The following is an 11,973-nucleotide window of genomic DNA, read 5'->3' as shown; positions in this document are numbered from 1 at the left end:
TGGGAAAACCGGGACAAAAACACAGGGAAGGCCAAACAGGACAAATACCCCAACAAAAACCCCAAACCATAACACATTTGATACCATACATGGCTAATTGCTTGTTGCACCACTGCAATTTGATCAGCTATTTCCCCGGTTAGGTTGTTTTATTTGTTTGTAGTTGGCAGCCATTAGTATTACTTCTAAAGAAGATAGCAACTGCGGTCACAGTGAATTATGTGGACTATCTTGTAAAGCACAAATTAGAAATTCTGTCTTTTGAAGACACATTTAAGATTAAACACCTTGGGTTCGACCAGCCACGGGATATTGTTATAAACCAAACAGCTGGTAAATCTATTCATAAATTGATGTGTGATTGTGTGCGTGTGTGTGTGTGTGCGTGTGTGTGTGTGTGTGTTTAGTCCAATTGGAAAGGCTGTCTTACTGTTGTCTGGTAATAGTCTTATTTTTCCTGACAGTCGTTTCCTTCCCATCACAGAGGCTTAGCTACAGTCTTGGAATCCAGATCCGTCCCGTCCTTTCTTGTGGACAGGAAGTGCTTCCATCTCCAGGGCCCCAAGCATAGAAATAGAATTGGCCACAACACACTGAGTAATCTTTAATCTGAAGTAAGAAAAAGCATATGAACAATCCATTTTTACAGTTGGTGTAATTTGAATTGAGATGTCATATTTCTTAATTATATAAAAGAACTGAAATATGCTGTTATATTTGCATTTGGTGTGAGCACAGCAATAGAGCGGTATAGCACATGAGCCAGCTAATATCCAGATAATTGTTGAACAGTGTCACATCAGCATGAGATCAGGCCATAAACCTCCGGTTCCATATGTGATTTTGTTAAACCCCCAGTTTGATCTATCACTGTTCTAGGAATGTCTGTTTCTCAGTCTGTTGGCTTTCATTTTTGTCCTTTTCCTTTCTTCTTAATAAACATGTAATTATCACTGGGATTGATGGTTTTTTAGGCTGCTATTTCATTCCCCATTTCCTTGTTGCTGTGTCCAATGGCTAAACCAGCAAGCCCTCTTAGCCCTGGGGTCCCCATAAACGTGACGGGCTAACCGTAAAGTCCCTATTCCACCTAGCAAGTTCCTCTCTGCATCTCCTCCTGTAATTCCCATTACTGCCCTGGACTCCAGGAGCTCACATCCCAAAAACATGTTCACTCCTGTTCCTCTCATCCTCCCCCACCTACTCATTTTCCCCCTTTCTTCAACACATGAAAACTTTATTATGCATCATTTAAAACAATTACAATAGCGTTTGTGACTAAGATATAAGAGGCGCATACTGGAGTCTAGACTATGGAAGTGATGTAACAGACATATCTGTAGTCTGTGGTCGGTCATGCATACTTTTATGCTTGACTACACTGAAGGGGAATGGGTTATAGCCACTACTATTTTTAATGTGTTGCAAATCTCTTTGTATCTTCAAATCGCTTCATTCCCATTTGATCCACATTGTTTTAAACTAATGTCCAAGTTTCCTTTCTTTCTCATTGGTTACAAAAATACAGCAGTCAGTATCTCGTAAGTGTGTTTTCCTTTATTTTTGCCAAACTGAAGCAAAACGGTTGGAGAGCCCACATGCTATGAACCCACAGTATGAATAGCATTTGATTTATGTTAGACATACATTTTCCTAATAAAGAAATTGTTAAAGTGGCTTCTTGCTTAAAAGAAAAAAGACGGCCCCGAAATATTCTGTTAACATAATATTTCTGGTTTCATCTCATCTCCCATCTCATTTTGCCTCCAACATATTCCTAATTACTTCTTCATTCCTCTGGTAGCTCAGGAGTCCCATTTCACTTTAAGTTCCACGAAGCACACTTTCAACAAATCCTATTTTTATATTGTCTTATGACGTGATAACATCAGAATAATGTTACCTCTGGGGCTTTGTGACAGACATGGAGGCTCCTCTGAGAAAGCCACAGCTTTGAACATGAAATGCCAATAGAGATCTTCAAGGCTGTGAATGTAACCACAAAGGCATCAGTAGATAAATTATGACCATCACAGTTCACTACGTTGGACTGAAAACTACCCACGCTTGCAACAATTGACTCAAAGACAAGTTAACATGTGGTCACAGGCATGTGTCTTTTTTATGTGAGGTAAAAATAGAAAATGGGAACTCATAATAGGTAGAGAATTTGCGAATCAAAGAGTCTACTGTGAAAGGCATTACTTGCCTATAGCAACATCAGTCTTGACTTGAAAAATGAGTCAGTGTTTGTGTCATGGCTGCACATTCTTAAAACACATGTCTACATCCCAGCTCAAATATGTCACTTTGCATATTGTGTATGTAACACATACTGTATTGACTTAATAAAACATTGTCTAAAGAAGTTAGACCTTGAAAATCTTATGACAAGCATGACATACTCTGGAGGTGACAGACGTACGCTTATCAAAGCCACATCATTTGCATATGCAGACTACCCACCCTCATACAAGGAAGCATTTAAAGACTGAACCTGTCAGTGATGAGCCACTGCTTTCCAGGAGCTCAGCTGGACTGTGATCTCACTATGTCTATCCACTGTGAACTGCTGATACTGATCCTTACACTGACTCTTGGCGGTCAAGGTAAGTTAAGAAGCCTTTTTTACAGCTGTATACTTTTTTCATCGAGGTTGTAATGCCCTTTAGATTACAGCCCATGAGGCGCTACTCGTACAGTGTCAGTCAAAAGTTGTGACACACTTTCTCATTCAAATGAATGAGAAAGCGTGTCCAAACCTTTGTACATCCTGTACATTCCACACTCCAGGACATACAATGCACCAGGATGGATGTGCTTATTTCCAAGACATTATTAATATTAATAGTCAGTGATGGGTTAGGGTTAGTTTTGTGAGTTCATATACAGTATATATATTTTTATCAGTTCATACAGGGGAAGTCATTGGAGGTCATGAGGCTGTGCCACATAGCAGACCCTACATGGTGCTTTTGGAGCGCCACATGCAGCATGGTAAAACCAAACACTGCGGTGGCTTCCTTTTGAGTGAGGACTTTGTGATGACTGCAGCCCACTGCCAAGCCAGGTCAGTTTAACACGTTTTCAAACTTTATAATTACTTACTGGGAATTCTGGGACTCTTGACAGATTTTCTCATTCAAACAATACGTAATCTTATTAATTTAGACTTCTCCAATAAATGATGATGATGATTATATAAGGCAAATATGCTTCATTATGGCTTTAATGATTGTTACAAAAAGGCAATTATCTTAATATTTCTATATTGTGAAAATAATAATCCTTTTATTCATATATTTGTGAATAATTGTTTTGCATATAATTTTGTCATTTCAGTTCCTACACAGTCTTACTAGGAGTTGACAATTTCCGCAACAGTAATGGAGTGCAGCATATATCTGTGGACCAAGCATTTCCACGTAAAGACTACAATGAAACTGATTTTAGTAATGACATCATGCTTCTCAAGGTAAGTCATTTCTCGCAGTTAGAGCCAAAAATTTGCTTTTGTCTATTTTAGCAATTACTACCTCATGTTTCTCATGATGTTATTTGCAAATGCTATGCATCTATAAAAAAGAGGCTTGAAATCCTTTAGTCATGCATAGCACTGAACAATAACTTATCAAGAAGTATAGTAGACAACAGTTAAATGTGAGCCCCTCACATTTATATTTCTGGTTCATTAAGTGTATTTTTTTTCTCTTTCCCTGTTCCTCAAGTTGCGCTCCAAGGCAAAATTTAACAAAAATGTGAGACCTATTGCTCTCGCAGGCCAAGGTGATGGCTCTCTGCCAAAATCATGTATAGTCTCCGGCTGGGGAAGAACAAACAAGGATATAAGTTATATGTCTGTTGTACTCATGGAAGTCAATGTAACACTGACTGAGCGGTGTCCTAATACCAACTTGTACTGCTCTGAGGGAGAAACTGGACCTGGCAAGGTATGTATTTTTAGAACATACTGACAAACAAACCTCCACCAAATGAAATGAATTAACTGTTGTTGAAGCAATCACTGCATACTGTGTGTGTACTTCCAGGGAGACTCCGGAGGTCCGCTGGTCTGTGAAGATGGAAAGGCGTACGGTGTTGTGTCCCATAACTTTCGACCACACTCAGGTGACCCAGAAATCCATTGTTTCGCTAAGATTCCTGACTACAGAAGCTGGATCAAATTGATCATGCCAAATGAATGAAAAACCTTTAAAATGATGAAATCACAAGATTTCAAGTTTGTATAACATTGGAGAGCTGATAATTGAGATGCTAAAATCATAACCTATTCCATAGCCATGAGACTGTCAGACCAAACAACTTGCTTGCTTTACACAGATTTATTTAAAATGTGCTTCAGTTTGACGTTGACATGTTTTAGCTTTTTATAGAACATTCATTTTCTTCTGTTGCAGGGGGCTAGCAATTGAAAATTAATTTTTTGTGAATAAACTTCAGAATATAAGCAAATTTAAACCAAGCACACACATAATGTTTATTTCTACAAGTTAACAAACATGGCACACAAATGAAGTACATCTTAAAATCTGAAAAACAAGTGTAAACTCAATGTTGATTATTGTAGTTATCCATGTTAGAAACACATATCTTTAGACTCTGTTTGTCATTTTGCGCCTAAATACATTATCTACAAGACATCTGCTTTGTGCATCTTCTCTCTGACACAAATAACAAAAACACAGTATCCGTTCAGAGTTTTGTGTACCGTCTTTTTAAACAATAAACTTGTTCTCTGAGTACCACTGTACACGTCTCTGTTTGAAAGACAACACTTCCTCCTAGTGAACAGAGTGCATCCATGCAGCTTGAAAAGGGTTCACTTATTGAAGTCACAGCTGAAACCTTTGAGCTCTAAAGGCGCTGACTCACCAACCCGATAATCGGCCGTCGGACAGTCTGGAGAGGTAAAACAGACCCTTCGCTGTCCACTTTCCACTTACACAAGCACATTTTGTTTCCAATTTGCAAGCATTAAATCAGGCTTCCATGCTTTGTTAACAGTCCACTAGAAAATTTCATAACCATACAAATTTGAATGTTGCTATGAAAAAACATTTCTATTTTATAGAACCTTCCTGTTCTAGTGACAAATTGCCATAAATATTGCATGTAAGCTCCCAACATTAAAATTGTACTTCTATTTTTCCAGAGCTCCACACCCACTTTTACTGTCAATAACCATGCTGGTTAATTTTAGCAATATAAGAATATGAATATTTGTTATTTTACTTGATTGCTTGTCTCTTACCGTGACAGCAATGGCTGGTCCATCACATGCTGTTCCAAATCTTACGAGACAAGACTGTCTCATCACACTATAGGAATATCATTATTGTTAGAAATGAGACTTTAGATGAAAGGGAACAGTGAATGGTTTGATCAAGTTGTCCCTTTTATGTATGCTATTAAAATATATGATGTGCCAATTATGTTTACTTGGTCTAGCCAGTCAGGGCAGGAGCCTGGTGTGTGTTTCAATTAAAGGGGCACTAAGCAGTTTTAGATATTTCGCTTTTTGCTAGTTGTCAGTCTGCCGTTTCCTCTTTCTCTGTTCCTCTTACAATGCTCTCCAAGCTTTCTGCTTTTTTTGCCGACTCAACCTTGACGCTATAGTGTAAAAAATTCTATAGCTAACTCGTTAGTCGGCTCCTGAATGGGGCGTGTACAGTGCCGTGAAGCGATTGGTTACATCACAGGGCCTGATATCACGCGATACTCCCTAATGCTAAGGCATAGGCTCACCGGCCCAAGGTTGCATTGGTGTTTTTTGCACTCACAGGTGCTAGGTGGAAGTGAATTTACCTTTTTTCAATCCGAAAAATTGTAAATTAAGCTAAAAAACTGCAAGTTGTGAATTGCCCAGGGAATCCCCCATGTCTTCCCAACTGTCCTTTGAGTGTGAGCCAGAATTATTAGAGTCAAGTAAGTGTACCACTTATCAAGAGGCCTGAGGGCCTTTCCAGTCTAAGATCTGGAGGGTCAAAGGTCCAGGTATTGTCCAATTGAATACTTCCATTATGAGCTGAAAGGAATGGAACACAGGGATTCTGGCTAATTCTGGAAAGTAACGAAACACATTTAGTCAAGTTACTGTATTGAGTAGTTTTATTTTGTATTTTGTATTTTTTCAAGTAGTTTTCAAAGTCGGTATTTTAAAATGTACTTGATTACATTTTGAGTGAAGTATTGTATTTCGCTACATTCCAAATCCCATTTGTTACTGAGTAAAAAAAAAAAAAAAAAAAAAAAAAAAAGGAAGAAAATCATAGTTGAATATATTAGATGCTGTCCCTAGGCAGCCTGGTCTCGCACACATCATTGGGGTGATCAATGAAGCCAGATGATTTGGCATTACCATAATGAAACTGACTTGAATTGAACAGAAAGCTTTGTAATACGCAGAGATTTGTGCTGAGAATTATGACAATTTACCACATAAAATGTGATTTAGTGTCAGAAGCAGAGCCAGTAGAGTGCATTAGGGATAGCTACTGTAAGAGTGGAAGGCACATCTACTGTAAGCTGTTGTATCACGGTGTGTCAACAAGCAAACATGATCAGATTAGTTACACCATAATCACTGTTTATGCCCAAATATGACTTGTTCATTATCCCATTATACCTTTATCCTCAAAATGATAGTAAATACACAAAGCCTATGGCTGAAAGGGAAGAGAAAGTTATCTGAATTATTATTATATATATCTTATTATAAGAAAAAGATAGATTAGAAAGTGCAATACACTGTGTATTCTTCTTTATTTAAGTTTTAAGTTTTGGATATCAGTGATTACTTATTTGCACAGAAAAAAGATTTGTATTTTGTGGAACATAATTGGGTTGTTGTTAAGAGGTTCATTTTTCTAAGAAATCTACATTGTGAAGCAACACTTTGCAATAGGGATGTTTTAAAAAAAGTACCAACAGAAATAGACTAAATTACAAGGCTGTAGAGAACAGGGCGTTATTGCAGACTTATATACTAAAGTTTTGATTACATTTTTTGGGAAGTGGGCTGGTCTGAGCTGAAAATCAGTCCCACTCAGGCCCTGATCTAGGCTGCCTACCAGGCGCCAAGTCTTTCTGTAGGAGAGTGAGAACGAGATGGAGGCGGAGCAGGCGACCAACGATGGTTCAGAGACCGTTTCAGTTCCTATTTTCACTACATGGGAAAGATCCCCCCCGCCCTGTTCTACAGTTTTTTTCTTATGTACCTAAGTAACTTTTACTTAAAGTACATTTTAAATGAACTACTCATTAGTTTTACTAGTGTAATTTTTCAGATAAGTAATTTCACTTGTACTTAGTACTTTTTCTACCTCTGTGTACCATAAATATAAATGAGAGACGATAAATGATGTGTGATATTCTGCTGCTTCAAAACTCGAGACAAAGGATGTGGTTAAAGATATGCATCTATACTTCTTGTAAATTAGAAACAGAATAAGTGTGCAAAGAATATTTGAATATTGGAGCCAGCAGCCAGCATGTTAATCCTTTCTGCTTGTCATTGTTTTGGGGGCTGAATGAGTGGAGAACTAGGAACAAGATCATTTACAGTAATGTTTTAACGGTCTCTACCATTTCTGTACTACTGTTTTAGATACTTCCTCCAGGGGGCTGCTAGTAAACAAAATCATGGCTTCCTGTTGTTTTCCTCATTGAACCACAAATATCTTACAGCAACTCGGTCTCTCTCTGTGATAATGATTTTTGCAGAAATGCTTTCTTGATGTGTGCAATGTCGGGGGTTTCCTGGGTCCTGTCAATAGACAAACTATTGAGAGAGTGACTCCACTCTGTAAGATAAAGCACCAAGTCTGTCTGTCTCAAGCCGGATGTCTTTCTCTTGCATACCCTTGCAGTATTTGTTGGATCCTAAAACACCTGCCAATTTTTATCAATTCTTACTTGCTATCATCAACTTGTGGTCTATAAATCTCTTATCTTTGTGTTCAGTATGGTCACAAAATAAATGATGTGCCCTCTGGCTAGCTGTGCATTCTGTGGCTGCAGATGCCTAATTTACTGGTAGAATATTGGCGTTTTTCCATTAATGTTACTTTGGTCGACTCGCCTCGACTCGTCTCTACCACCGTTCCCCGTCCTCCTTTTTCCATTGCAGGTTAGTCGCGTGGCTGGTTACCACTGCAGGTAATTGCCGTGATCTAACGCGACACACAAAGAACGTCGAAGGTGTGTTGTTTTTGATTCTTTGCATGTGGCTGTTGCCACAGCCAGCAGAATAATTAGTTTCAAAAGAAGCCTGAGGCAGCAACAAAACAAAACTAACGCTGGATAAACTATATAAACATGGCGGAAACCCCCCGTCTGTTGTTAGCAATGATGACCCGGTGATTAGTGACTAATCAGTAGTCTGCAGGTTTTTACCTTTTGGCATCGCCTCAGCTCGCTTGGAGCCTTGACTGAAGTGGTAGTAAACAAAAGTACCTGTTAGCAGATACCAGGGACTTTCTTCCGTAATGGAAAACCAAAAAAGGCGAGTAGAGTCAAGTCATGGAAGTACCATGCAGTGGAAAAACGCCATTAGACCTACATGGGTTGTGACTAGACTGTATGACCTTGTAATTGGGAAAGCTCTGGACTACCTTCTATGGGAAGTTAAAAACAAAATGCAGGTCTCCATACAATACCAAACTATGTTAGTTAGTTCAAATTATTTGCTTGGAACTTATGCACATGTAACTACTAGAGTGGGCTTAGTTTAAAAAAAAAAAAAAAATCATAAAGATAAATTAATAGACTTTATCAATCTTAAAGCAAAACTAAAGTGTTGCAATGGCCAGTCGACACCCCTCTTTGATCACTCCATTACATTCATTCATCCCTGTCACTGCAATAAACAGATTTGCATACTTAAATGGTCTTTATTACTGAAAGAAGCGCATGGCATGCATTTTGGCCTTTGAAAATATATGACTCAAAATAAGAACTCAAAGGATGATAGAACTAAGGGGTGTTTTACTGACTATTCACAACTCAGGCAGAGGAAATGGATTTTATTTATATATACTTCCTGCGGATAACAAACAAGATAAACGATTCAAGAGCATTTCAAAAGGATGTGACCAAGCAACACCTAGATTAAAAATAAACACCGTAAAGTGGAATCAGACACCACTGCACTAACAAATAAAGATTTTACTTCCAATGAATAAAAATTGAGACTTTTGTTTAAATAGTTCCAGGAATGGAAGGCTTACAGCTTATGCAGGCCAAAGAAAGGGAATGCAAATCAATTACAAAAATAAACACTGGTCACTAAGGGTAGTTGGTGTATTTATGTCAAAAAGAAGTTTATTTACATATAATATATGTATATATTACTATATACATATAGGGTATAGGGAGGAGTTGAACAACTTCAGTTCAATTTAGGTTGACTCAGTGGAATTTGTTCGAATCAATGTTCATCAATCAATTACTACCGACCTCAGCGTCATACGTGCATCCAGTTCATGTAGTGATTTTGACACTCCATCTACCTTCTCTGCAAGTCCGGTGGTTACACAAGCAACTCCACCGACTGGGCCCTGATATCAATCCTCCTCTGCGCTTCCACAGTCCGGTCTGAGATGTTACGAGACAGTTGGTGGGACTGGTCAGCCCTCAGATGTAAAACCTTCATCCTCTCAATCACTCCATGTACTGTAAGCACTCTTCAAGTTCCCCAGACAGCTTGTGGCTAAATTTGCTGGCGGCTGTTTTACCAACAATCCGATAGGTCAAGGAGACTCCAAGTCCGATGATCAGGAGCCTCACCAACAGAATTCCAATTAACAATATGTCTTCAACGTCTTCCACAGTGAGAAGGGCCCGGGCAGACCACTTGCCAAGTCTCCCATGAATTGCTAGCGTAGCCTGCAAGGAATCTCCAAGAAAGCAGCAGGCAGGGGACAAAGAGAAAGGAGAAAATGTTCCACACGACAAGGTAGAAACACTGGAATAGGAGCCAAGCTAAGAGGAGGAAAAACACAACTGCTCGCGCCAGAAGCAGGAAGAACATAAGCTACAATTTTATCAGCTACATAATATATTCAATTCAATTTTATTTTATTTATAGTATCAATTCATAACAAGAGTTATCTCAAGACACTATACAGATAGACCACACTCCAGAATTTACAAGGACCCCAACAGTTCTAGTAGTCTCCTCCAGAGCAAGCAACAGTGCGACAGTGGCGAGGAAAAACTTCCTTTTAGGCAGAAACCTCGGTCAGACCCAGGCTCTTGGTAGGCGGTGTCTGACGGGCCGGTTGGGGTTAGAATGAAGAGTGGCAATAACAAAAATAGACAAAAATTAGTAGTCTGTAGCAGTTCTTTGTAGTAGTTTGCGGCATAGCAGGACGCTGTGCGGCATTACAAGGCACAGCAGGACATGGCAGGGCACTGCAGTGTAGCAGCAGAACATGGCATCACAGAACATGGAGCGGGACCAAGGCGACAGATGCTACCCTGATTTTGGAGCCTCTCTGATCCAAGGGAACATTCTGGGGAAAAAAGAACATAAGGACTCCGGGTAATGACTCCCCAGAGCTAGGTTAGTAACAAGCATTTCTGGGACATGGATGCACATAAATGAAAAGATGGAAAGATAGAGGAGAGAGGAGCTCAGTGTATTAAAATAAGTCCCCAGCTGTCTAAAACTATTACAGCAAAACCAAGAGAGACAAGGTAAATATATCATACCATTATACTTTAATATCTACTACACATAATTCTATTCATTTTATTTGATTTATAGTATCAAATTATATCAAGAGTTATCTCAAGACACTTTACAGAGAGTGGGTCTAGGCTAATACCCAACAATTCCAGTAATTCCTTTAAGAGCAAGCATGGGTTTCATGGCCCCTTTTAATAGACAAACTATGTGCATCCTGTGGCTGCAGATTTGACTTTACTGGTAGAATATGACTTACATGGGTTGTGACCAGACTGTAGGACCTTGTAATTGGGAAAGCTCTGAACTAGCTTCTGGGAACCAGAGATATTAAGAACTTTTCATTCACCATTTCACTCCATCTGTTGACTATAGTCAAGAGCAATGTCATATAGAACCTTCTGTATATGTAAGTAGGAGATGGGAGTTTCTGTACTAGTCCGTGGCTCCAGAATACAGATCTGCATTTCCCATTCCTCAAACTAGGGCAGTGCCTGTTTGGAACACGAGCCTGTTTGGAATGGGCCAATTGCTTGGTTCCCAGAATTCTTTTTGTACACAACTTCATCCAACTATAAGCACGGTTCAGTCAGGTACAGCTTGGCTGTGGCTCATCTAGGGATTCGGCGTGTCTTTTTACTGGGATTTTATCTAATATTTGTTTTTGTACCAACCTGTTCTCATTCCCAAGTTGTCTATTACTGACGTTTGGTAAATGGCTCTCAGATACAGACACATAAGGCAGACTTAAGGCACGTCTTTATGGGATGCTCAGAGGAAAACAGCAGCTCACTGCGTTTCTATACGTAGTATGAAAAGCAACGGAAAAGAGTTGTATTAAATACTCAAAAAATCCATGTGTAAGGATGCAGGTTGGAGTAGTGGATGGGTCAAACAACACAATCGTAGTTCATCTAGCCGTCTAGGGATGTAGCAACTCCCCGACCCTGCTGCTGGATTGTGCATTCGGGAGACACACAAACACGCACAAAGATTTATAGTTAGATAACTCTCCCAGAGGCTGATCGGAAAAGAGTTGTATTAAATACTCAAAAAAAAAATATATACTTTATAAATACACTTTATATATACAGTGATCACATTTCACAAGACCTATTTTGTGTGCTGTATTTATATATATATATATATATATATATACATACATACATACATATATATACATACATATATATACATACATACATATATATACATATATATACATATATACATACATACATATATATACATATATATACATATAT

General features: G+C 38.8%; 1 protein-coding gene and 2 long non-coding RNA genes across 5 annotated transcripts in view; 2 read left to right on the top strand and 1 right to left on the bottom strand.

Annotated features, from left to right (window-relative positions):
* The window catches only part of LOC117950360, a 340,112-nt gene that overhangs the window by 107,763 nt on the left and 220,376 nt on the right, over positions 1–11,973 (top strand). The window lies entirely within an intron of this gene.
* LOC117950355 (granzyme B(G,H)-like) overlaps positions 2,503–11,973 on the top strand; it is a 12,550-nt gene continuing 3,079 nt past the window's right edge. The window contains exons 1-6 of one of the 3 annotated variants that reach the window (XR_004657873.1): positions 2,503–2,609; positions 2,911–3,070; positions 3,343–3,475; positions 3,729–3,950; positions 4,050–4,309; positions 9,621–9,622. Coding sequence is in view for 2 of the 3 variants with exons in the window: in XM_034881316.1 (XP_034737207.1) it covers positions 2,507–2,609; positions 2,911–3,070; positions 3,343–3,475; positions 3,729–3,950; positions 4,050–4,205 (774 nt within the window). In the remaining variant the exon portion in view is untranslated. Of the gene's footprint in view, positions 2,610–2,910; positions 3,071–3,342; positions 3,476–3,728; positions 3,951–4,049; positions 4,438–9,620; positions 9,623–11,973 lie in introns of those variants that run through there. The other 2 variants (XM_034881316.1, XM_034881315.1) reach the window with 2 other exon arrangements.
* LOC117950358 overlaps positions 3,801–11,973 on the bottom strand; it is a 10,555-nt gene continuing 2,382 nt past the window's right edge. Inside the window, exons 2-3 of the long non-coding RNA XR_004657874.1 lie at positions 3,968–3,970; positions 3,801–3,887 (exon numbers count right to left, since the gene is read on the bottom strand). This is a non-coding gene — a long non-coding RNA (uncharacterized LOC117950358). The remainder of the gene's footprint in view (positions 3,888–3,967; positions 3,971–11,973) is intronic.

This window comes from Etheostoma cragini, chromosome 9 (assembly GCF_013103735.1).
Source record: "Etheostoma cragini isolate CJK2018 chromosome 9, CSU_Ecrag_1.0, whole genome shotgun sequence".
NCBI classification, from domain to species: domain Eukaryota; kingdom Metazoa; phylum Chordata; class Actinopteri; order Perciformes; family Percidae; genus Etheostoma; species Etheostoma cragini.
Note: the sequence above shows the minus strand (reverse complement) of the source record. Positions and strands in the feature narration are given on the sequence as shown.